Consider the following 27631-nt stretch of genomic DNA (forward strand, 5'->3'; position numbering starts at 1 on the left):
GCAGTCCATGTGGTGTAGGTACATGCATGGTGCTGTTAAGGAGGGTGTTCCAGGATTTTGACCCAGTGACAGTAAAGGAACGGCGATATATCTCTAAGTTAAGATGGTGAGTGGTTTGGAGAGGAACTTTCAGGTGGTGTTCCCACGTATCTGCTACCTTTGTCCTTCTAGATGGTAGCAGTCGTGGGTTTGGAAGGTGCTGCAGTGCATCTTGTAGATGGTACACACCACTGTCACTGTTTGGTGGTAGAGAGAGTAAATGTTTGTGGATGGGGTGCTTTGTCCTGGATGGTGTCAAGACTCTTGAATGCTGTTAGAGCTGCAGTCATCCAGGCAAGTGGAGAATATTCCATCACACTCCTGATTTGTGCCTTGTAGATGGTGGACAGCCTATGGGGAGTCAGGGGGTGAGTTACTCGCTGCAGGATTCCTGACCACTGACCTGCTCTTATAGCCACAGTATTTATATGTCTAGTCCAGTTCAGTTTCTGGTCAATAGTAACCTCCAGGATGTTGATAGTGGGGGATTCAGTGATGGTAACACCACTGAATGTCAAGAGGTGATGGTTCGATTTACTCTTGTTGGAGATGGTCATTGCCTGGCACTTGTGTGGCGTGAATGTTAATTGCCACTTGTCAGCTCCCAGTTCCTGGTTTGAACAAATGCCCTAGTTTAGAGAGAGAGAAAAGAGATATACTCACCAACCAATAATTTACCTGCTTTCCTGTGATGTCACACTTTTATTTCTACCTCCACTCTGGCTCTCAGCTCCCAGTTTTTCAGTATCTGCTCTGGCAACCTATTGAAGATTGGTGACTTGGCTGATTTCAAGCTGAATTTGGTGTTCCTGCTGCTTTCACTTGGCGGCCCTGCTGCTTTCAGTGTTGAGGTGTTTAAAGTTGTAGGCAGACAATTTGTGGTCTTTTGGAGACAGCAGCTCTAGGTTGAGTTCCTTTCAAAATCTCTGACTGCAGCAGTGGTGGGCGCCAGACCCGGGGGAAGGGGGGGGGGGGGGGGGGGGCGCCAGCGGTTGGCTGGGGAACAGTGGGGGGGAGGGGTTCCTTTTAAATTCTCTGCCTGCAGCACCTGGATAGCAAAAATCAGCAGCCAGGGGGCGCGGGCACCAGAGCAGAGTTCAGGTGGAGGGTACCAGAGCAGGAGGTGCTGTTCTTAGAAGTGAAAGGCCAGTGTCAAACTCATTGCACCGCCTCGTCATTACTGAAGTTATGATTATGATAGACTTCTTGCTTGGAGAACTTCCTGCATGGCAAAAAAGGTGTCCTGATGCCATTGTGCCACCCAGTGGTATTAACTGACTTTGCACCCACAGAATGACTTCAGATCTCAGTTCTCCATTGTGGAGGCATCATACACATGTGGATTTCTTTTCTGTAGAAGGCTTAGAGCTTAGGCAACTGATGCTAATACACCATCCACACAGCCAATTGAGCCAGAGGGGACAAGCAAGAGGCCAGAACTGGAGGAGTGCAGACATCTCAAACGATTGTATGATTGGAGGAGTTTAAAAGAAAGGGAGGGGGAGGTCATATTTGAAAACAATTTTAAAACTGAGCATATTTAGAGCTTAGGAACAGATGTAGGCCACTCAGCCCCTCCAGTTTAGATTATGGCGGATGTGTAACTTAATGCCATCTGGCTGCCTTAACATCCTTGCCAAACAAAGGCCTACTAATCTCAGTTTTGAAATTTCAATTGACCTAGCTTCAAGAATTTTTCAGGGAAAAACTGTTTCAGATTTCCACACTCCTGTGTGTGCATATGTGCTTTGTGATCCAGCTCTAATGTTGAAGCTATGCCCCCTTTGTACTTGACCCCTCTGCCAGAGGGGAGGGATTCTCTCTTCCTATACACCCTATCAGCTCATTTAATCTTAAATACTTCAGTTAGTTCACTCTTAAATATTTCATACTCAAGGGAAATCAAGTAGAGTCTATGCAACCTGTAGTCATAACTTAACTCTTTGCCAGCCAATATTCTGGTGAATATGTGCTGTACCCTCAAGGCAAATATGTCCTTCCTGAAGTACAGTGCCCAGAACATAGTACTCTAAACTGGGCCTACTGAATAAATCAAACAGTAAATTAGCCACATCCACCCCAGCCGCCAATGTAGGTCAGCAATCACAGTGGTGATAGGTGAATAGATTTAGTGCAAGTTAGGAAACATGCAGAGTTTTGGGTGAACTCAAGTTTACGGAGGGTGAAAGGTGGGAGGCCAGCCAGCGGCATGGAATAGTCAAGGCTGGAGTTAACAATGGCATGGATGAGGGTTTCAACAGCATATGAACATACAAATTAGGAGAAGTGGGCCATTTGGCCCCTCTAGCCTATTCCACCATTCAATAGCATCATGGCTGATCTGATTATGGCATCAACTCCACATTCCCGCCTACCCCCTGATAATCTTAACTTCCTTGTTAGTCAAGAATCTATATCCATCTCTGCTTCGTAAATATTTAATGATCCTACCTTCACCACTCTTCAGGGAAGAGTGTTCCAAAGACTCACGGCCCTTTGGAAGAAAAATTCTCATCTCAGTTTTAAATGGGAGACCTCTTATTTTTAAACTGTATCCCCTAGTTCTAGTCTCTCCCACAAGAGGAAACATCCTTTCAGCATCCACCCTGTCAAGTCCACTCAGGATCTTATATGTTTCAATAAGATCACCTCTTAATCAATCTCTCTCCATGAAAATAATATGCTGCTTTTCTAATCTTCCTGCCAAAGTGGACAAGTTCACAATTTCCCACATTATACTCCCATCTGTCAATTTTTTGCCCACTTAATTAACCTATCTAACCGTTGCAGATTCCTTATGTCCTCTTCAGAACTTACTTTCCGACCTGTGTGACATCAGCAATTTAACTGTACATTTGGTCCCTTCATCCAGGTCATTGATATAAATTGTAAATAGTTGAGGCACCAGCCCCTGTGGCAGTCCACTAATTACATCTTGCCAACCTGAAAATGACCCATTTCAGCCCACACTCTGTTTCCTATTAACTAACCAATCTTCTATCCATACTAATATTTTACCTCCTACACCATGAGCTCTTATTTTGCATAGTAAACTTTGATGTGGCGTCTTGTCAAATGCCTTCTGGAAACCCAAATACAGCACATCCACAGGTTCCCCTTTAACCAGGTTGATTGTTACTTTCTCAAAGAACTCTAATAAATAAATCGAACACAATTTCCCTTTCATAAAACCATGTTGACTCTGCCTGATCATATTGAGATTTTCTAAATACCCCCTATAACCCCCTTAATATTAGATTCCAGCATTATCCCTATGATGGATGTTGAGTTAACTGGCCTGTAGTTTCCTGCTTTGTCTCCTCCTTTCTTAAATAGAGGAGTAACATTCACTATTTTCCAATTTGATGGGACCTTTCCAGTATCAAGGGAATTTTGGAAAATTAAAACCAATGCATCTACTATTTCAGCAGCCACTTCTTTTAGGACCCTAGGATGAAGTTCATCAGGACTGAGGACTTGCCAAGTTTTAGTTTAATAATTTTCTCGGTATCCTTTGCCTGCTGATTGTAACCCTTTTAAATCCCTTCTTCCCTTTCACCTTCTGATTCACAATTATTTCTGGGATGTTATTTGTTTCTGTTATAATGAAGATAGATGCAAAATATCTGTTCAATTCATCCACCATTTCCTTATTTTCTATTATTATTTTCCCATTTTCACTCTGTAGAGGAACAATGTTCACTTTACTTACGCTCTTGCTTTTTAAATGCCAATAGAAACTCTTTTTATATTTCTAGCTCACTTTCTCTTGTACTCTAATTTCTTCCTCCTTATTAATCATATGGTCATTTTTTTCTGTTCTATATATTTTGTCCAATCTTTTGGCCTGCCACTCATCTCTGTGGAATTTTACGTTTTTTCTTTCAATTTGCTATTCTTTTTAATTTCCTTAGTTAACCACAAATGGTGTACCCTTCCCTTAGCGTCTCGCTTTCTCCCTGGAATGTATCTTTTCTGAATATTCTGCAAGATCTCTGTCTGTCACTGCATTCTACTGACCTATCCCTTAACCTAATTTCCCAGTTCATTTTAGCCAGCTCTGGCTTCATGCCCTCATAATTGCCCTTATTTAACTTTAAAACACAAGTCTTAGATCCACTTTTCTCTCCTTCAAACTGAATGTGAAATTGAATATTATGATCACTGCTACCTAGGGGCACCTTCACTATGAGGTTATTAATTAATCCCATCACATAGTACATTACAACAGCTGAGCTGAGACAAGAGCAGAGACAAACAATGGAGGTAGAAGCAGAAGGTCTCAGTGACAGAGGGGATTCAGGTCAGAAGTTCAGCTCAAGGTCAAATAAGACACTAGTGTTGAGCTCAATCTCAGACAGTGGCTAGCCAGGGACCAGGAGAGAAATTATGGGCCCTGGTGCTTCTGTTTCTGGGCTCCTAAAACCCCCACCTCCCGCCTTTTAATTATTGAGTGTGCGCAAAGTGGGGTGAGGGAGGAATGATGAGTCTGGAGAGAGTAATGTTGGCTATTACACCAGGGAAATGTTCTTCAAAAAGGGGTCAATGGGATCTTTATTCTCCAGCAGAAGCAGATTGGTGGGGGAGGGGGGAGAGGCAACTCCTTGGTTTAGCTGCACCTGTGCCCATGCAGCGCTGAAGTCAGGCAGGCTTTAACCTGGAGCTGCTCTAGTGCTGGAGAGGGGTTTTGAAGCCAGAGGCCAGAAACTGGTGGCCTCACTAATCCGCTCTCACCTTAAACCCACCAGCCCAGTCCAGTCCTAAGACCAGCTGAACCGGGAACACATTCACATAGCTCAGTAATGTTTGGGTTGACTGATATCACCCAGTCTGGTTCCTACCTGCTCTTTTGTCACCCCCTCTTCACCAGTTCATGGCCGCCTCCTGTCCCAGTGCCTCATCCCACCCAACACGTGACCCTGGCCAACTGTCAACTGCCCCCCATGGGGTGTTTTACAAATGACTCTGTCACAACCAATCACCGTCTACAGTCCCTCAACACGTGATCCCAATCACCAGCCACCCCACTGCCCAAAACATGACCCCGTTAACATAAAGTCCCAACTGTCAACTGGCCCCCTGCAAACTGCCTAGCATGTCAACCAGTCACTGCCAATCATCGCCCATCTGCTGTGCAATACGTGACCCTCTCCTGATGGCATTTTGCGTTTGTCTTTTTGACCATCTTTTGTATCATGAGCCCAGGCCCTCTTAAGGCACGGACTCCGGTGTTTTGCACCCCTTTCCTGGGTCTGGATGGGATGGAGTCAGTGGCTAGGGCATAGAGTTTGTGGTGGGCTCTGAAGACTATGGTTTTGGACTTTCCAATATTTAATTGGAATCCAATTATTGCTTAAATTAATCCAAGGTTTCTGGAAGACAATTTCATGTATTGATCATTCTAAGCACAGAAGAACTTTTTTTAAATTCATTCATGGGATGTGGGTGTTGCTGGCTGGGCCAACATTTACTGTCCATCCCTAATTGCCCTTGAGAAGGTGGTGGTGAGCTGCCTTCTTGAACACTGCAGACTATGTGGTGTAGGTACACCTACAGCGCTGTTTGATAGCTATCCTAATCTTGTCCTTTACTAGTTTGAATCTGTATCCCTTTGCCCTTCTCATGTAGTTAGGTCAAAGCAAATTTCCTTATCCACCTTTTCCATACATTGTGCATTTCTATAAAATCACCTTTCAGATGCTTCCTTTCAAAGATTGAAAAGCCTAAGGATTTTTAGTTCTTCCTCATACTCAGGCCTTTGATGTTAGGGTTTGACCTTATGGCTTTTTGCACTGTTTCTTGGTGAGCAGAATTGGATGCAATATTCAAAGTGAGATCGGACCAAAGTAGTATACAGCTTGCCTTATCACACCCTGGCTTGGATTTTCATGGATGTGGATATACAACTCAATATTCTATTGGCTTTGTTGACAGCTGCTCTGTATTAGATGGATGAATTGAGTGACAAGTTTACAAAGACATCTAAATCTCAATGTCATTCTTAATTATTTTTACACCACTCATGGAATATGCGTTTTGCCCATTTTACCTTCCTGTAATTTTGGCAAAAGGGGGTTCCATTATGACTGTGCATGGTGCAGAGTAAATTTTTAATAAGTATTTTAAACAGCACATCACAAGAATATAATGTCTTGTTCTTTAAATCACAAATAAAATATACATGAGTCACATACATAAAACTTACCTGTAATTGTAAAATGCAATTCCTTATATGGTACACAGTAAGATTCGTTTTATTTTCATTGCAGAAAACAATTACATACCTAGTATAGAAATAAACTTATATTTCTATAGCGCTTTTAACATAATGGAATGCCCGAAGGTCCTTCACACAAGGACTGTAAAACAAAGTACGACACTGAGCCACATAAGAAGATATTCGATCAGATGGTCAAAATCTTGGTCAAAGAGCTAAGTTTTAAGAAATATCTTAAAGGAGAAAATTAAAACAGAGGGTATAGGAAGGGAATTCCATAGCTTGGAGCATAGGCAGGAGGCACAGTTACCAATGGTTGTGGAATGATGATTGAGAATGCACAGAATTAGAGGAGTGTAGATATCTTGGAAAGGTTGTGGGAGATTACAGAGAAAAGCAAAGCCATGGAGAGATTTGAAGACAAGGGTGAGAAACTTAAAATCAAGACGCTGCTTGTCTGGGAGCCAATGAAGGTTAACAAGCATAAGGTTGATAGAGGGATGGAACATGTTGCAAGTTTTGGGTAACCTCAAGTCTATGGAGGGTAAAATGTGGGAGATGAGCCAGGATTGCCCTGGAATAGAAAGTCTAGAGATATTGAAGGCATGGATATTATACTCCAACAAAATATCCCATATCGTGATAATTACTCATTTGCTCATTGCATTAGCAAATGTGGCATACCAGCAGGTAGCAACAACAGCCTTCTGGATAAAACTGAGCAAGCAATACTCAATGAACAATTTACTAACATTTAGCTTTTCTTTATACAGAGATGTGAAAGTAAGTCTTCAACTACAGCACCTTTCGCACAATTGAATTTCACAAGATGCTTTACAGGACGACTGGACATCAAGCAAAACAAAAATAGCTGGAAAAACTCAGCAGGTCTGACAGTATCTCTGGAGAGGAATACAGTTAACGTTTCGAGTCCGTATGACTCTTCATCAGAACTAAGGAAAAATAGAAATGAGGTGAAATATAAGCTGGTTGAGGGGGGTGGGAGAGGTAGAGCTGGATAGAGGGCCAGTGATAGGTGGAGACAAAGAGGAGATTGCCAAAGATGTCATGGGCTAAAGGACAAAGGAGTGTTGACGGTGGTGATATTAGCTAAGGAATGTGCTAATGGCGACATTAAGGGTAGAAAGCAGGATGAGCAAGTGACAGATAGCCCTAGCGGGGAAAGGGGGTGGGGGGGGGGATCGAAATAGGCTAAAAGGTGGAGATAAAGCAATGGATGGAAATAAATTTTAATAGAAGTGGGAGAAGAAAAATATATTTTAAAAAAATCAAGCAGGAAGTTGTGGGGGACCATACACACATAAATAGTGGCTATTTGGGAGAATACAAGAGCATAGCTGAACTCGGGAAGTCCCAACAGGATTCAGTCACTTCAGACAGGAAGAGAGAGAAAAAGTAAGATAATAGGGCATTTCTCCCTGATGATAATGAAACTCCATTACAGCTAATCAACATCATCTTCACTATTCAAATTTGACTTATTACAAGTCAATAATAAAAGAATTTAAGAGCGACACCTTAGCAATCTTTTCAGACCATTGGTGTCCAGTCCATAGCCCCTTGAGGTAACTCAGAAGACTTATAAGGCTGTAGGTTTTTCTTGTTCATTAAATTAATTGGTTCCTGTAGGGTTTTCCAATGCATATACATCAGTACTATGAGAAATTTAGAAAGAAAAACATGTGTAATCTCAGTCCACATAATTTCTAGTTCTGGGTAGTACTTACTTCAATTTGGAAGAGTTCCCCAGCTCCTTCACAATCATTTGATGTTATTATGGGTGTGTGTATGTGGATAAATCCATTATTCTGTAATTTTAAAAAAATGAAAGCAGTTACTATATATGCCTTCATTTAACTCTGTTCTGCACACTGCTAGAAGTTTTAAACAATTCAAGACAAATTTTGTCCACATTTGTTAAAAAGTCTCACTGATAATGGACTTGCATTAGGATTTGTCTGCTGGCACTGAATTAAATTCTCATCTATGCAGTTGACAATTACTACATTCAATTTAGTCATTACAAACTTCAGTATTGTGCAGCAGCACAACTTCCCTCCCTGTACTTCGTTTTTTATTGGAGCCCAATGTACAATCATATTTCTTTAAACATAAATGCATAATAAATCCAAGCTTGGACAGTAAAAATAAGAAATTGATCTCATGTACAAATCTGAAATCTACCAATAATAGCTAACTTCAACAGAAAATAACAATGTCAAGTACAAGCAGCAGACCCATGCCCCATTATTTCCAAATTACAGAGTCAAGCATCCAAGTCCAAAAAGCTTTGAAGTGCAGCAGTAAATTGAACAAATTTGTGGAATGTGAAATAGGAAACAAATTCTATTTTCCATGATGCAGTGCTTAACTAGTTGAAAAGTTATGGACCTCAAACTTTAATTCTGTTTCTCTCCCCACAGATGCTGCCTGACTTGCTGAGTTTTCTAGCATTTTATTTTTTTCATTACCAAAGAGACTAAAATTTGGGCTTAAATTGAGATCAAAATTCTGGAACTCCCTTCCCAGCAGCACTGTGTGGTTTACTTGCATCACATGGACTGTAGCGGCTCAAGGCAGTGGCTCACCACCACCTTCCCAACGACAGTTAGGGATGGGCTTTGCCAGTCATACCCATACAAGCATTTACAAAATTGAATAGTGCTGGATTTGGCTTTGACAGTAATCATGCGAGGAAGATACAAACCTAGAAATCAGAAGTAGGAGTAGGCCACTCGGCTCTTTGAAACTGCTCCACCATCAAATAAAATCATAGCTGATCTAATTATAACCTCAACTCCACATTCCCCCTACCCCGATAGCCTCTCACCCTCTTGCTTATCAAGAATCTATCTCTGCCTTAAAAATATTGAAAGGATCTGCTTCCACCACTTTTTGAGGAAGAGTTACAAAGATTCTCGACCTTCAAAAAATTTCTCCTCATCTCTGCCCTTAATAGGTGACCCCTTATTTTTAAACAGTGGCCCCTTGTACTGGATTCTCCCTTGGGATTTATTTGGCGTTGCTGCTCTGATCTATAGCTGTCCGGGGAGAGAAAGAAAGAGATAAGTATGCCCTTTATCTCCCAATCCATCCGTAGCAAAGAGAAGCTGGGCCTATCATTGCATTCCAGAATGACCCTGGAATAGTGAACAAATTTGGCAGAGCACAGCAGGACCCAAAAGGTGCTTTATATTGTCCAACCAAATCTGGCGATGGATGATAAACTACTTGTCCACCACTAATGATCCAGACTGTGGCCCATGGATTTAAGGGAGCAGAATTGAAAGCTGTACTGAAAGAACAACCAGAGTGGGAGAGAGTGTAATAGTTCTAATGGGGGAAGGGACATCAATAGTGAAGATGAGGTGAGTAGTAAACCAAAGGATAGACAGTTAGGAGTTTGCAAGTGCTGATGTAAGTGACTTGAAAGAGAGCTTCTTCGGGGCAAACAATGAAGGAACTGACGACAGAGAGGAGGAAGGGGAAAGGTGAGCACTAGGTGATGCAAGAAAAAAACCCAAAAAAGATCTTATTTATGATGGTATGATGGACCAGAGAGGACCTGTGAAGATGGCAGGGCCAACAGGCTAGCTATATGCATTGAGGAGCTTATATGAAGGGAGAAATTAATGGGAGGATAAAAGGGCAGTGAATCAGGGAAGGCCTTGATGAATTGAGATGGAGATCAAAATCACTGAGGATGAGAAGCCACTTGTGTAGAGGCTTAGGAAGGAAGGAGTGAAGGCATCTCTGAGAAATATGTCATGGTACTTGTGTGTGGAGTAGAGAACGAAGTGTGCAAAGTATCACACTGCCACAGTGGCAATCTGAGTGCGACAAATGGTGGAAGATATAGTCACGAGAGGGAAAGGTATTATGATCCATCAACCAAGTTTCTATACAGGTCATTATGTTGATGCAATCATGCACAATAAGTCACCCACAAGTACACAATGATGAGGTGGCTCAAATGGGCCCTTAGGAGGATGCCAAGGGAGGCAGAGAGAGAAGTTGCAGACTCATTCAAGAGGGAGTCAAGCATGGGATGGCAAGAGGGTAGGAAGGCCAACTAGTGAGTTCGGCATTTTGGTTTGTCTCTTTTCTCTCCTTTGTAGTGAAGAGTGGTCGCATACTTTAAAATGTGAATGCTGATTCAAAGCAAAAGTTGACTCTCAGGATGACAGTACAAGCTATTAGTGATTATAATTAACTTTGCATATTGCCTTGGAAATTCATTAGCACCAGTGAAAATTTAGCTGCGTAGATCTGAGTCAGGAAAGCAGAATTCATGCAGTAATTTCTGAATTTTAGAATTTGTGCTTTCACACAGCTTTTTAAGCATAAATAATGACTTTACCATCGTGTACTTGTATAATAAAAATATTTCTACATATTGTACTCAACTTACCTTGAAAAATGAATGAAAAGCAGTAAATGCTTCACTTCGTATTCTGAGGAGTGAACTGAAAACGTTTGTTTTGCATCGAAGATGAGGAAATTGTCTTATGTATTCCAGTGAATGCCTTTCCTTGATTTTGAATGGCAAATCCTAAGATGGCACAGAAAGGCAAATAGAAAATCAACAAGATTTCTGTTTAATTTTCTTCCCTTTGTGGTTTCCTTGTGTAATGCATTACTCCCAGCTGAAAGCTGAACAGTGAGACAATTAGCTTGCTCCGAGATCTTCATTAGTGTCACTCTTAAATGACAGTCACAAGAATATTTGCAAGCATGCCCCAGATTGACTCTTCTTCCCTGTAGGATAATACTTTACCTCTGTTCAGTGTCATTCCACAGTATGACAGTTTACAGTAAAAACTTCCAAAAGAAAGTCATAAAGACAAACCCACAACTCCACAGTACAACACATGGAGATCCAGCATTTTGCATTACTCAGTTTATTCATTGTTTTACAAGAATTAAATCATAAATTGGAATTTCACATTAAATATATATGTACACAGTATGAGGAAACAAAAACAATTGTGATGAATACAATATTCTGTGGTGGTAATTTATCAAGATGTGATTTTATGTTAGAGATATTGACCAAATTCAGAACAGGGTTCCAAATTTTCACATCATAGGAACAGAAACTTGGCCATATGTAAGAAAAGACAGACCCGCAATTATGTGGAGCCTTTTACAATCTCTGGCTGCTCAAAAATGCATTATAGCTAATGATGTACTTTAGAACAGATGTCATTGTTGCAATGTAGGCACATTGCCCAATGAAAACCAAAGGAACATAGGAAAAGCCCCTGATTTATTGTGCATAGAATGAACGAACCTCAAATTTTCTGTGTATAACCAGGGCGTATATTCTCTTCACATCCTCCCTTATCCCTCAATATGGTGGACCACATTACCCTATCTTAACATTATTGAGCAAATTATTAGAGGAACAGAGGACTTCACGAGTAATCATAAGATGAATAGATTTAAGGTTCAAATAGAAAGAAAAAAAGTTAATTCAAAAACAGGAACAAATTATCGAACAGGTGGAATTTCAGAAAGATCAGTGAGTTAGCCAAAGTGAGGTGGAAATTGGCACATCGAACTGTAGATCAATAATGGAATATTTTTAAAAATGAGACTGAAAAGGTGCATTATAAAAATACAATACAAACTTAAACTTCCAAAAGCAAAAGATTAATAAAGAGGTTAGAAATAAACTAAAATTGAAGTAGAGGGATACATGAGTGAGGGGCATGATAAGTGATGAAAACAATAAAGAGGAGAAAATATGGAAAGAAATTAAGAGGGGGAAGAGGAAGCATGGAAGGAGTATGAGGAGATAATCTCAAAGATCAAGAAAAAAGCATTTATATAGCACATTTGACAACTCAGGATGTCTCAAAGGTATCTTGTAGCAAACAATGCACTTCTGAAGCTTTTTTATTTATTCATGGGATGTGGGCGTCACTGGTTTGGCCAGCATTTATTGCCCATCACTAATTGCCCTTCAGAAGATGATGGTGAGCTGCCTTCTTGAACCACTGCAGTCCATGTGCTGTAGGTACACCCAATGTGCTGTTCAGGAGGAGTTCCAGGATTTTGACCCAGTGACAGTGAAAGAACGGTGATATATTTCCAAGTCAGGATAGTGAGTGACTTGGAGGGGAACTTCCAGGTGGTGGTGCTCCCATGCATCTGCTGCCCTTGTCCTTCTAGATGGTAGTGGTTGTGGGTTTGGAAGGTGCTGTCCAAGGAGCCTTGGTGAGTTTCTGCAATGCATCTTGTAGATGGTACACACTGCTGCTACTTTGTGTCAGTGGTGGAAGGAGTAAATGCTTGTGGATGAGGTGCCAATCAAGTGGGCTGCTTTGTCCTGGATGGTGTCAAGTTTCTTGAGTGTTGCTGGATCTACACTCATCCAGGCATGTTGAGGGTATTCCATCACACTCCTGCTTTGTGCCTTGTAGATGGTGGACAGGCTTTGGGGAGTCAAATGGTGAGTTACTCGCAGCAGGATTCCTAGCCTCTGACCTGTTCTTGTAGCCACAGCATTTATATGGCTAGTCAGTTTCCGCTCAATGGTAATCCCCAGGATGTTGATAGTGGGAGATTCAGCAATAGAAATGCCATTGAATGTCAAGGGGTGAAGGTTAGATTCTGTCTTGTTGGAGATGGTAATTGTCTGACGCTTGTGTGGCACGAATGTTACTTGTCACTTGTCAGCCCAAACCTGAATATTGTCCTGGTCTTGCTGCACTTGGACATGGACTGCTTCAGTATCTGGGGAGTCGTGAATGTGAACACTGTGCAATCATCAGCGAACATCCCCACATCTGACCTTATGATGGAACGAAGGTCATTTATGATGCAGCTGAAGACGGTTGGGCCAAGGACACTACCCTGAGGAATTCCTGCAGTGATGCCCTGGAACGGAGATGAATAACCTCCAATAACCACAACCATCTTCCTTTGTGCTAGGCATGACTTCAACCAGTGAAGAGGTCCCCCTCCCGACTGATTCCCAATGACTCCAATTTTGCTAGGGCTCCTTGATGCCAAACTTGGTCAAATGCTGCCTTGATGTCAAGGGTGGTCACTCTCACCTGGATTTACTGTTACAGATAAATACAGCAGTCAAATCACATGCAGCAAGGTCCCACAAACGAGATAAATAAAACAAAGGATTTAGTAGTTTATGTTGGTTGAGGGATAAATGCTTGTAAGCACACCTGGAAAATCTCCCTACTCTTCTTTGAGTGGTGGCAAGGTATCTTTGCAGCCATTCAAAAGAGTAGACAGGGCCTCGGTTCACAAAGCCATCCGGTTGCCAGCACTTCCAACAACGGAGCCATTCCTCAGCAATGCAGTGAAAGGTCAACATGGATTATGTGCTCAAATTTCTGGAGTGGAGCCTGCAACAGTCGCCTTCTAACTTAGAGCTGAGGGTGCTACAACTGAGCCAAGTCTGACATTTTAAAACAAACAGTATTCTAGAAATGTACCAGTAAAAAGAGAATTGTGACATGGGACCCTAAATAAAGAGTACCAAGTTAGGAGAGAAAGAACAAACATTGAAGATCATTAAGAAGTATGTTGCATCAGGGCTTATAAAAGAGAAGGATATTGAGGAAGAAATAAATCTTGAATTAGGTAAAAGCTAGTTGCACGGTGTTATAACAAGGAGCTTACGGACAGAAGTCAAAAACCAAACATACCACTGGATTACAGGCCCCAACCAATTTGATTTTATCAGCTAGTAGTTCTGTGCTCTGTTTTTTGTGAGGACTCCGCACCAGTTTCCCCCAAATTTCAACTGCACTGCCAAAAGTTATGCCTCTGTAAAAGAAAAAATATAGAGTTTATATTAACAAGGATCAGAAACACTTTACAAAACTGGGGTTGGAGAAGTAATAGAATGAATGCTAGTGTGAATTGTGGTTATGGGAAAATCATGCTTTAGAATCATGCTTTGTAGGGGACTCAAATCACGGTATTTAAATTCTGCAACTTTAACGCATGCCTACATAAAAATCTAAACTATGGTATTTGAAGTTAATTAAGTGAACTTTGTAACTGCATAGAACTGTACTGAACTAGTCAAAACCAGTATATCGATATAGCGTACATCAAGGGTTATATTGGTCATACTAGTTAAATTTCATTTATAAAGCGGAGAAATGTGAAGTGATTCATTTTGGTAGGAAGAGCGCAGAGGGGAAATATAAAATAAAGGGTACAATTCTAAAGAGGGTGCAGGAGCACAGGCACCTGGGTGTATATGTGCATAAATCACTGAAGGTGGCAGAACAGGGGCATAGGGCATCAAAACAAGGAAATGTTAAACTTGTATAAAACACTGCTTCAGCCTCAACTGGAGCACTGTGTCCACTTCCACACTTTCAGAAAGAAGGCATTAGAGAGTGCAGAAAGGATGCACAAGAATGGTCCTAGGGATGAGATACTTCAGTTATGCAGATGGACTGGAGGAGTTGGACTTGTTTTCCTTGAAGAGGAGAACGTTAAGAGGAGATTTGATAGAGGCATTCAAAATCATTAGGGGAAGAATTTTCCACCCGTTGGGCGGGGTGGGGTGGGGGGGTGGGGGTGGTGGGGGAAAGAAAGAGCAAGAGAGCGAGCACAGAAGCAGGTACGGTCCGGCAAGCCTCCGATCGGTGCCCCCAATTGGGGGCGCGCTGCCATTTTAAGTGGGCGGACAAATTAAGGCCCAGCCAGCGTCACGCCCTCCAGGAAGTGCTATGTGCTACCTGCGCAGGTGGGGGAAGATTCCCTCAGCTGGGAGTGTGCTCTTCCACGCGCACAAAAGAACACACTGATCTCCCTGAGGCTAAATGCAGCCTCAGGGAGATCGGTTCAGAATTAAAACTTTGAAGTTAAATGTTGATAAAATTTCCCTGACATGTCCCCTCATGTGACGCTGTCACATGAGTTGGGACATGTCCATCACTTTAACGCAAACATTTGTAAATTTTTAAAAACCCTCATGAAACCTCATTCCGCCCGTGGATGGGATTTCATGCTTTTTCTGAAGCCCACCAGGGCTCCTGGCCTGCCCACCAACCCTATGGTTGGATGGGCAGGTCCATTAATTAGGTTAATAACTTTTTAAATGGCCTCAATAGGCCATTGACAGGTCGGCAGGCGCACAACTGATTCAGCTGCGCCCCTGCCAACCTGAAAATGGAGGTGACAGGGGTGACATCGGGAGTTCCTCCCGACATCATCCCACGTCGGCGAGCAGGTCCTGCCCTCCGCCCTAAAGATCCTGCCCTAGGCGTCTGGACAGAGTAGACAGGGAAAAATGGTTCCCATTGGTGGAAGAATTGAAAAGAAGAGGGCACAGACTTAAGGTAGTTGGGCAAAACAAGCAATGGCAAAATGAGGAAAAACACTTGCATGCAGTGAGTGGTTGGGGTTTGGAATGCACTGCTGAATAGTGTAGTGGAGGCAGGTTCAATTGAGATATTCAAGAGGGAATTGGATTCTCACGTGAAAAGGAAAATCATCCAGGGCTATGGGGAGAAGGCAGGGGAGTGGTACCAGGTAAATTGTTCCTACGGAGAGCCGGTGCAGACACAACAGGCCAAATAGCCTCCTCCTGTGCTGTAACAATTCTGTGATAAATGATAAGATGAGTGGATGCGTGAGAATTCACTTTCTTAGAAATGTGAGAGATTAGTAGCCAACACCCGATGACAGGGGCCAGATAAAATCAATTGCAAACTCTGGTAACTGGTCAGTTGGCTCAAATGGTTTGTAAAGGAGGGTACTAATTAACTATTTAGAAAGGAGGGCGAAACGATGTTCATTGCAGCAAAATGATAGATCCAAAGAGAATCCAAAGGGAAAGGGATCCTCTACCCAGGATGAGGACACCATAGCAGTCTGAGCAGATTATAGAAGTTTGAAGGAGCTATAGGGGTTGGGGAAATCAACAAGACCAATCCAATCCAGATTTTTGTGCGCTCCGTTGTCCATTGTCGAAATGAGAAGTTTAACCTGTTAAGCTGCGTTAATTACTGCCTAGTTTATTAGGTCATATTTTATGATTAATAAATCTTTCCACTTTGCTATAATTTGATGGTCTTGCTGTTTACTTATTTGTCACGCCCAAATTACCTACATGGAGGGGAAAAAACAAGGCTGTCAGCATTACATAGGAAAGGTAATGAGTGCTCAGGTAAACTAGGCTAGGGGATGGAAGGGAGAAGAAGAAAGAGTCGGTGTAAACTGGAGGAGGAGGAAAAAATGAAGGACGCTTCATTAACTGGGTGGGAGGGAGGAGGTGGAGATCAACAAAACAACTTTTAAAGCAATTCACCAAATACAACAGATTACCAATTCACATTCACAACAGTCCTTAAGAAATTAGGGGAAATCAATGTAATTTTTGCCTTGGTCTTCTGCAGGTTTTTGGTGGTCTTGCCCACAAGGTACAATTGGTACAGTATTTAAGGATTAAACAAGTAATGACATGCAAACCAAAAGTTCTCCTTATGTACAGTACTGCAAATTAATCCAGTGCCTATATTCAATATTCTAGGTTAATAATCAAATTAGATGTTTGATTTGAGGTCATAAATCACCAGAAGCTCTTCTCTATACTGGCCCTGTAATTATGCCATAATAGATAGGGTTGATTAACTGGTTGATCTGATAATTCTGAGTATTTTACTAGCAGAGTTCACCCATTCGTTTCAAACAGGTGGACATAGAAAATTAGATAAAACCATCCCAATAAAACCCCAAGAATGAGAAATTTAAAAAAGATTTTAATGGTCATTCAGAAGCAATTCCTTTAGTAAAAATGATTGTTAAAGGTTAAAAAGACATTTTGCATACAGCATCTAGTCCTCTCATTTACTGTCTAAAGAAAATCGCCATATGAAAACCCAAACAGGAAGAATTCTATTAAAAACAGATTAGCTGGCTGTTGATTTCATTTGCTATTTGCAGGATTTTGCTGTTGCAAATACCACTTCAAAATGCAATTCATTGTTGGAGAAGTGCTTTGGGGAAGTCTTGAGGGTGTGATAAGGTGCTGTATAAATGAGGGCTCTTTTTAAACATAAAGTAGGATTAGCTGAATTGCTCTTGCAGAGAGCTGGCATGAACACGATGGGCTAACTGGTCTCCTTGCATTGTTATAGTTCTATAGTTCATTTTATAGTTCTATAATACAAGAGATCCCCTTTACTGCAAATGTATAAATTTTCATCATCACCTGTACATACAAGACTTAGAAGGTGCATAATGTTCTTCTATATTTAAAAAGATTATAAACATTATAAACCAATGCACTATACAATCAACATACTGGAATGGGAAATAAATCCATTTCCTTACCTGATATCTAAATCTGGGCGTGCAACTATTTGAAGACTTTGTAATGAACTTCCATCATTAATATTCAAAAATGTAATTTCCTTCTGTGCACGTACAGCCCGTACCCAGCCCTTGAAGGAAAAATAATAGGCGTTAGACTGAAGTTTTTTTGCAAGAAAAGAATTTAAAGTTATGAAAAATATATGTCAAAAATAGATTATATAAGAAAGGGCGGCTACAGCACTTTCAAGGGCTACATGTGTATATATATATATCCGCCCTTTCTTCCTGGAACTCCATGCTCAAATCACTCGAATAAGATTTCTGCCTCAACCACAGTTCTTATTCAAGTCATATGTGATATCTAATCTGACTGTGACAAAGGCAAACTATCCTTCCTTGTTCTTTCTGTCCTGTCCGCAATCTGAAACAGTTGATCACACCACCCTCCTCCAACGCCTCTCCACCACTGCTGAGCTGGGCAGGACTGCACACGCCTGGTTCCATTACCTTACAGTGGCCACAGAATTGCCTTCAGTGGCTTCTCTTCCCATTCTCACACAGTTACCTCTGATGTTCCCCAAAGATCTACCTTGGCACCCAACTATTTCTCATCTACATGCCCTTCGGTGAAATTATCTGAAAACATTAATTTCCACATATATGCTGCCAACACACATTCCTACCACACAGGTACTTCTCTTGACCCCTCCACCATCTCTAAATTATCAGAGTACTTATCTGACATCCAGGACTGGATGAGCAGAAAGTTATTGGATGGTTGTTCATCAAATAGTGATACCACCCAAATATCGTAAGAAGAGATTGTGAATAGTACATGAAATCCCTATGGCAGGACATTTAGGAATACGGAAAAGCCAAACACTGATAAACAGGCATTTTACCCGGCCAAGACTTCATAAGGACGTAGTGCAATTTTGCAAAGCGTGTCATACATGTCAGGTAGTAGGTAAACCTCAACTTGTAATCAAACCAGCACCTTTAATACCCATACCAGTTTTTGAAAAACCATTGGCCGGGTATTAGTAGATTGTGTAGGGTCATTACCCAAAACAAAAACAGGAGCATGTAAAGTAGCACAAGAGCAGACTAATGGAAAAGAATGGATGAAACAAGTCAAGTTAAAATCCAGCACTCGTGATCCAGAGCAGAGTTACGGTAAAGAGGCAAAATCCAGAAGTAGAGATCGTAAACAGAGTAAAAGCAAAGAGAGAGCAAGACAGGCCAAACCAAAATCTAAAAGTCGAGAACGAAGTAAAAGCAGAGAGCGAGAAAAAAGGGCCAAATCAAAAGAGAGAGCAGAGTAAAGACAAAGATAGAGAGAAAAGGGACAAAATCTAGAAATAAAAATAAGGTAAAAGCAAAAAAGTGAAGAAAGAGTAAAACATGCAAACTCAAGAAGCTGAGGCAGGGAACAAAAAAAAAACTGGGTTAAACCAATAGTAATGATGCGGAACATGGCAAGAGTAAATATCAAAAAAAGAGCAAAATCCAAAAGCAAGGAAAGGGATAGAGAAGCTGGTGGGGTACTTTTCCAAGAAACCATATCAGAGGAAATACTCTGCAGTAGAAAAAGAAACTCTAGCATTGCTGTTGTCTCTTCAACGCTTTGAAGTTTATGTCTGACATGATAACAAAGAAACACTAATCTACACTGACCACAATTCGCTGGCCTTTATTGAGAAGTTTAAAACTTGAAATGCAAGAGAGTTTAGATGGAGTCTACTGTTTTAACCATTCAATGTAAAGATTGTTCACATAGCCGGTAAAAATAATGTGATTGCAGGTGCATTGTCCTGTGTGTAAACTATTGAAATGAGTATAAGGGGAAAGGATGGATGAATGAATGCAAGTCTCATGTTTTGTTACCCATATGTCACATACCTTGTGGTGAAATGCATTTTTGAAATGGCGTTTCATCCTTTTTAAGGGTGGAGGCATGTAAAGAACCTATTTTTAAATTTTCTTGGAATGTAACTTTAAAAAAAAAAACTACCATGGCTGTAGTTTAAAGACATGTTCACTGGAATAGGATGAGGAATATCTACAATGTTGCTATCCTGGAACATAGGGTGCCATACCATAACAAAACAGACGGTGCCGGAAAGGGGTTCTGGACTAAGGGAAACTGCCTGATGACAGCATTTTAATTAGCACCTGACCAGGTGACCAGCGTTGTAACACACATCACCGCAGGAGTTCCTCAGCGCAGTATCCTCTGCCCAACCATCTTCAGCTGCTTCATCGATGACTTTCCTTCCATCATAAGGTCAGAAGTGGGGATGTTCACTGGTGATTGCATGATGTTCGGCACCATTCGCGACTCCTCAGTTATTGAAGCAGTCCATGCCCAAATGCAGCAAGACATGAACTGGCAAGTAACATTTGCGCCACACTAGTTACCAGGCAATGGCCATCTCCAACAAGAGAGAATCCAACCATTGCCCCTTGATGTTCAATGGCATTACCATCACTGAAACCCCCACTATCAAAATCCTGGGGGTTACCATTGACCAGAAACTGAACTGGACTAGCCATATAAATACTATGGCTACAAGAGCAGGTCAGAGGCTAGGAATCCTGTGACAAGTAACTCACCTTCTGACTCCCCAAAGACTGTCCACCACCTACAAGGCACAAGTCAGAAAAGTGATGGAATATTTCCCACGTGCCTGGATGAGTGCAGCTCCCACAACACTCAAGAAACTTGACACCGTCCAGGACAAAGCAGCCCACTTGATTGGCACCACATCCACAAACATTCACTCCCTCCACCACCGACGCACAGTAGCAGCAGTGTGTACCATCTACAAGATGCATTGCAGGAATTCACCAAGGCTTTTTCGACAGCACAATCCAAACCCATGACCACTACTATCTAGAAGGACAAGGGCAGCAGACAGATGGGAACACCACCACCTAGAAGTTCCCCTCCAAGTCACTCACCATCCTGACTTGGAAATATATCGGCGTTCCTTCACTGTTGCTGGGTCAAAATCCTGGAACTCCCTTCCTAACAGCACTGTGGGTGCGCCAACACCACATGGACTGCAGGCGTTCAAGGAGGCAGCTCACCACCACCTTCTGAAGGGCAGTTAGGGATTGGCAATAAATGCTGGCCGAGCCAGCGAAGTCCATGTCCATGAATGAATTTTAAAAAAACAGTGCATGCAGAACAGCTCCTAGCCTGCAAAGAAGGAAGACCAGAAACCTCTCTCTCCTGTGTAAGACTGCAGCAATTGTGCCATAATAGCTTGCTGGCTATCCTTCATCTCTCTAACCTGCTTTCTCTGAAAACCCCCGTCAAGAGGAAAAGGGGAAAATCACCAGTACAGACATTGGAAAGCAAGTTTTTCAACCAGTGAACCACAGGCTGAGTGCTGGGAGACCACCTTGTGTCATCAACAACAAACTGCAAGGAATTTGGAAGACAACAATCAAAATTAGCCCATCTAATCCTATACTCCGGTTTGGTACTATTAAACAGTTTTATCTCACCCTTAAAATCCATGTTTTGTGCGTCTTGTGTGTTTGTACATAGGGGTTTAAGAAGGGGTAGAGTTTAAGTTATAGAGATGGAAATTAGCAGTTCATAACAAATTAAAGACAATTTGTTCAATAAACAGCTAATTACTTAGATTACAAACCTGGTGCTCTTATTCTGTTAACCTAAATTAAACAGTTAGATAGAATTGGGGTAATTGGTGGTTTGGTCAAACTTCCTACATTTGGCACGGCTTGGGGAACGGGTGTAGCTTGATATTACAGCGCACTATCCCCAGTGAGTCCTGACAATCTGACATCCACTACTGCTTGAACAGAAAGTTCCTCCCATTAGATATTTGGAAGAAGGAAGCCATTGTCTTTCTACTTGTCATTCTGTTCTCACGCCACTGATTCCATCCCTCTCCTCGGCAAATGTCTCAGGCTGAAACCAGACTGCTGGGTGCAATCTTGGTGTCATATCTGACCACGAGTTGAATTTTCAACCACATATCTACAGCTTCACAAAGGCTGGCTTTTTTCCACCTTTGACATCGCCTGTCTCAGCTCATCTGCTGCTGAAAGTCTGATTCATGCCTTTCTTACCTTCAGGCCTCACCCCTGGTTAATCTCCTACATTCTACCCTCCATAAAGCTGAGGTCATCCAAAAACCTGCTGGCCGTGTCCTAACTCTCAATAAATGCTGCTGGCTTAATCTGGCTGCTGGTTAAGTAACACCAATTTCAAAACTCTCCTCCTTGTATTGAAATCCCTCCTTAGCCTGACTCCTCTCTATTTCTCTAAACTCCTCCAGCCTGACAACCCACTGAGATATAGTGCACTTTCTAATTCCAGCCTCTTCAGCATTCTTGATTTTAATCGCTCCACCATTGATGGCCCTGCCTTCAGCTGCCTAGGCTTTGATCTCTGGAATTTCCTCCTCAAAACCTCTTCACCTCTCTCCCTTAGTTTCCTTCTTTGAGAATCCTTAAAACCTACCTCTGACAAAGCATTGGGTCACCTGCCCCAATATCACATGTGGCTTGATGTCATATTTTGTTTTATAATGCTTCTGAAGTGCCTTGGGACATTATGCTGAAGGCACTATATAACTACAGGTATTTTTTATATTAATTCATGGGACATGAGCATTGCTGGCAATGTTGCATATCCATAAATGCCCTCGTGAAAGTAGTGGGGAGCTGCCTTCTTAGCTGCTGCAGTCCTCGTGGTGTAGTTATGCCCACAGTGCTGTTAGGGAGTGAATTCCTAGTATTTTACACAGGAACAATGAAGGAATAGTGATATAGTTCCAAGTCAGGATGGTGTGTGGCTTGAAGGGAACTTACAGATGGTGGTGTTCCCATGCATCTGCTGCCCTTGTCCTTCTAACTGGTAGAGATCATGAATTTAGAAAGTGCTGTCAAAGGGGGTTCGGCAAGTTGCTGCCGTGCATATTGTAGATGGTACACACTGCTGCCACTGTGCGCTGGTGGTGAATATTTACAATAGTGGATGGGGGTGCTAATCATGCTACTTTGTCCTGGATGGTGTCAAGCTTCTTGATGTTTTTGGAGGCGCATTCATCCAGGCAAGTGGTGAGTATTCCATCACACTCCTGACTTTTGCCTTGTAGATAGTGGACAGGCTTTGCACAATCAGGATAGGAGTTACTTACCACAGAACTCATTAGGTAGCCCATCTAGCTCTTGCAGCCAAAGTATTTATATGGCTGGTCCATTTAAGTTTTAGGTCAATGGTAAGCCCCTAGGGCGCTGCTGGTGGGGGATTCAGCAATGATAATCCCCTTAAACGTCAAGATGAGATGGTCAAATTCTCTTGTTGAAAATGGTCTTGTTTGGCACTTGTGTGGTGTGAATATCACTTGCCATTTTCAGCCTAATCCTGAACGTTGCCCAGATCTTGCTGCATGTGGGCATGTACCACTTCAGTATCTGAGGAATTGCAAATAGTTCTGAACCCTGTGCAATCAACAGTGAACAATCCCACTTCTGATCTAATGCTGGAGAGGTCACTGATGATGCAGCTGAAGACAGAGCAGAATGATGGGGTGGTAACTGGCTGGATTGGTTTAGTACTGCTTTTTGGGGACAGGACATGCCTGGGCAATTTTCCACATTGTCAGGCAGATGCCTGTGTGATAGATTTACTGGAACAATTTGGCTCCGGGTGCAGCTAGTTCTGGAGCATATATCTTCAGTACAATGGCCAGCATGTTGTCAGGGCCCATTGCCTTTGCTGTATTAAGTGACTTTGGCCTTTTCTAGATATCATGTGGAGTGAATCGAATTGGCTGAAGACCAACATCCATGATTCTGGGGACCTGGGATAGACTATTCACTTGGCACTTCTGACTGAAGATGGTTGCAAGTGCTTCAGCCTTGTCTTTTGCATTACCATGCTGGGCGTCTTGTCACGGAGAACAGGGATGTTTGGGGAGCCTTCTCCTCTGATTAGTTGTTTAATTGTCCCCCATCATTCATGACTGCATGTGGCAAGACTGCAGAGCTTTGATCTGATTCGTTGGTTGTGGGATCATTTGGCTCCGTCAATCATATGCTGCTTCTGCTGTTTAGCATGCATGCAAGTCCTCTGTACTATCTTCACATTTTTTGTTATGCTTGGTGCTGTTTCTGGCAGGCTCTCCTGCACTCATCATTGAACCAGACTGATCCCTGGCTAGATGGCAATGCTAGTGAGGGATATGGCAGGCCACGAGGTTACAGTTTGTGGTTGAATACAATTCTGCTGCTTCTGATGGCCCACAGGGCTTCATGGATGCCCAGTTTTGAGATGTTAGATCTACTCCGAATCTATTCCATTTAACACAGTAGTAGTGCCACACAACCCGACTGATTCTCCAAATAGTTACAACACAGAAAGATGTCAGTCAGCCTGTCGTGTCCACGCTGGCTCTAAGAGCTCTCAGCTAGTCCCACTCACCTGCTTCCCCACCGCAACCTCTCCCCCCATAGCCCTGCAATTTCTTTCTTCTCAGAATTATCCAATTCCCTTTTGAAAGCCACAATTGAAAATGCCTCCACCAAACGCTCAGGCAGTGCATTCTAGATCCTAAGCACTCATTGCATAAAGAAAGATTTTTCTCATGTAGTCGTTGCTTCTTTTGCCAATCATCTCAAATTGGTTTCCTCTGGTTGCCGACCCTATTGTCAATGAGAACTGTTTCTCCCTCTGCCTAGATCCCTCATGATTTTGAGCACACATCAAATGCACTCTCAGCCTTTTTTCAGTCCCATTATTTCCTCCAGTATTATTTCTTTATTAATACTAACTTGTTTAAGTTCCTCATATTCACTAGATGCTTGAAGACTCAGGAATGATATTTTACAAGATTTTCCAGAACCACTATGGAAATTAAACCTATATAAGATATTTTCAATAATTTTTGTATAATATCAGTTTGAAATGTACCTCCAAGCCTGGGATAACCCTGCAACTATGCCAACACCTTGCTATTAATTTTATTAAAGCTTGAAAAAAATTACATAAATATATAACAGACAGTTTTAACCCTCATGCGTTGTGGTACTTAAGAGTAAACATTTACTGGATTAAGAATGTGATATTTGGGAGAAGAAAAATTCATTACTGCAAAGTCTCTCCAAACTAAGCAATTGAGAAAGCCTTTGAAAGATCATCGGCCTGAAACGTTAACTCTGCTTCTCTCTCTCTCTCTCTACAGATGCTGCCAGACCTGAGTATTTCCAGCACTGTTATTTCAGATTTTCAAACATATTTTGCTTTTGTAAGTTAATGAAGTGCTTGTGGAGCACAGTCAGTGCTGCAATATAGGAAACTTAGCAACCAATTTACACCAGGCTGCTCCTACAAACTACAGCGATAACAACCAGATAATTGTGTTTAAATGTTGTTTGAGGGATAAATATTGACCAGGCCAAATCGGAGATTTTGGCGGGGGCGGGGAGAAGAAGAATTCCTTGCTTTTCTTTAAATAGTGTCATGGCATCTTTTACCCGAGTAGTCAGATGGGGGCTTGGTTTAATGACTCAGTGACAGATGGCACTCTGATGCAAATAAAACAGCTAAACCTTAAAGCCTTTTCTCCCACAGATAGTGGCAAAGCTATTGTGGGATTAGATTTTTCTCTGGGTTCATGCAGTTTACTAGCACAAAGCACAAGCAAACTTCCTGCTGCTTGCCCAAGCAGGGCTACTCATTAGAAGTTTCGCTTGCAAGGTTATGTGGAGCTGAATGGACAGAATCCCACCCTTAATGACTGCTTTTGAAATGGATGGAGACTATCACAGGATTGAAACAAGATTTCTAATTAATAAACCCATAGTCCTAGTCAGCACTGACTGCAATATGTTGGCCAAATTTGGTCACAAGCTTGACATGCTGATGATCTTTCATACTCCCCCACCCCCCCAGACAGAGTTGAAGTATTTGATTGGGTGTAGTAATTTACCCTCACTGTGCTAGATGGCGGATTAAAACCGAGTATATTTTGTAAGCCAATGGTCTCAGTTCCTACCCAACAAGAGATGCAAAGTGTGCTTTCTCTCTCTTTCTGTTCCTTCTCCACACAGTCCTGACAGCAAGTGTACAACATGCTCAGAAATTCATGGAATGAAAACTGGAAGAACCAAGCATAAAATATTCCTGTATACATCCTACACAATGTAACTAATGATTCCAGTACAATGCACATCAGTCATCAACACCTTCCAGTAGATCAAGACATTTGCCGACTCTTAGGGTACAAACTTAAATACAAGAAAAATGATACATTCTTCACACAGGACATTTCTATGGAGACTGTATTGTCTGCTGATCCATTACAATTCCAGTATCTGGGCTATCCTGTGCGCTCAGTTTTCTGCTCCTTTGCTGGGAATTTTTCAGTGTTGAATATCTCTGATCTAATCCTACTGGTTTTCATCCTGGTCTGGATTCTGCTCCACTGGTGCCAAATCATCTTTGATCCATTCATCCCTCCATTGGCATATTGGTCCTGCCTGTGTAAACTACAAATTACCAAAGCCATTGCTCATATCCACTGGAACCCCACCTCATGCCATTCTCATTCTCCATTTTCCACAGGAAAACCTCCAAATATGCCCAATGATACTCTTCCCCTCAAATAGCTCCTGGCTTCTGACATGGGACATTAGTTTGCTGATTCTTTAGGCGGACTTCACATCATCCAATAATTACCTTCATCCCACCACAACACATCCAACTATATCCATAAACTCTCTTATTGTCTCCTCACTATCCCTATTCTCTGCTTACAATCAGGGAATCTATCCTAATCTTTGACATGCCTAACATGAATTTCCACTATTATCCGTGTACAGGTTTTGGCTGTCACTCTGAACCTCAGCCTATTATTTCCATCTCCTTTTCTGCATCTCCCACCATCTTTTTACGCCTCTTGGCACCTTCCTCCTATTTTCTCCACTTGCTGTAACCCAATAATGTCGCTGTTTTTTCCCCCAAAAATCCTTACCCAAAACCTTCATTATTCTTCAACCTAAATCTTGAATCCCTTAGAGAAACTAGTTTCCCTTGCTTCTCAATCATTCATTCTCTGAAGGACCATTGAGACGCTCGTGGTTGCCTTAAGAGCAACAATCCCAATTGCCTCATTGTTCTCACACTGACCTCCTGCCCAGTACACCTGCTAAGATAAGCCTGCTTTCTCCGCATCCCTTCCATTGCTAATTGCTTGGGCTCTTCCAGATTAACAATCACCATCACTCTCTGAGCCTCCCTCCAGAATGACCATTTGCTTGCAAATAAGGCCCCTGTCATCCACGATTTTATTGTAGATCACTGAATCAGCATTGATGGTTCTGATGCAAACAGACAACATTGCTTTTTTTAAATTCATTCATGGGATGTGGCCAGCATTTATTGCCCATCCCTAATTGCGCATTTCAGAGGGCATTGCTGTGTGTCTGGAGTCACATGTAGGCCTGACCAGGTAAGGACGGATTTCCTTTACATTAGTGAACTAGATGGGTTTTTACTACAATTGACAATGGTCTGATGGTCATCATCAGGCTTTTAATTCCAGATTTTCATTGAAGTCAAATTTCACCATCTGGTGTGGTGGGATTTGAACCCGGCTCCCCAGGTCATTACCCTGGGTCTCTGGAATACTAGTTAGTGACAATACCACTAAGCCTCTCCACCTGGTTATACTTTGCACCACGTGCTGTCCCACCCTAATTGGTGGCCTGGTCCTCATCACCCAATGCCGCCTTTCCTTTGTCCCTTCGCCTCCTTTGAGCACCTTAATTTGTTCCACCCCTAGCCTCCCCTTTAAAATTGATCTCTCCTGCCCCACAAAGCATCATCCTGATTTCTCAACAAGGTTTCCTCCTTCACCTTTTGCACAGAATGACTCATCTTCAGAAACGTCAACCTCCATTTGAACTTACCCTCTCTCTAAGTTCACTGTCCTTTGGTCCTTCTTTGATCTCTCCCTTCAAATAAATTCTATCAATATTAACAGCTACTCATTTAACCTTGCC

At 42.0% G+C, this 27631-nt stretch overlaps 1 protein-coding gene across 2 annotated transcripts in view; it reads right to left on the reverse strand.

The window, feature by feature from the left end:
- Nucleotides 1-27631, reverse strand: part of nars2 (asparaginyl-tRNA synthetase 2, mitochondrial) — an 85673-nt gene that overhangs the window by 54459 nt on the left and 3583 nt on the right. For both annotated transcript variants that reach the window (XM_078545688.1, XM_078545689.1), the window contains exons 2-5: nucleotides 17603-17712; nucleotides 13954-14074; nucleotides 10689-10829; nucleotides 8005-8085 (exon numbers count right to left, since the gene is read on the reverse strand). In XM_078545688.1, coding sequence (XP_078401814.1) covers nucleotides 8005-8085; nucleotides 10689-10829; nucleotides 13954-14074; nucleotides 17603-17712 — 453 coding nt within the window. The remainder of the gene's footprint in view (nucleotides 1-8004; nucleotides 8086-10688; nucleotides 10830-13953; nucleotides 14075-17602; nucleotides 17713-27631) is intronic.

The sequence above is a fragment of the Cetorhinus maximus genome, chromosome 7 (genome assembly GCF_964194155.1).
Source record: "Cetorhinus maximus chromosome 7, sCetMax3.hap1.1, whole genome shotgun sequence".
In the NCBI taxonomy this organism is placed as follows: domain Eukaryota; kingdom Metazoa; phylum Chordata; class Chondrichthyes; order Lamniformes; family Cetorhinidae; genus Cetorhinus; species Cetorhinus maximus.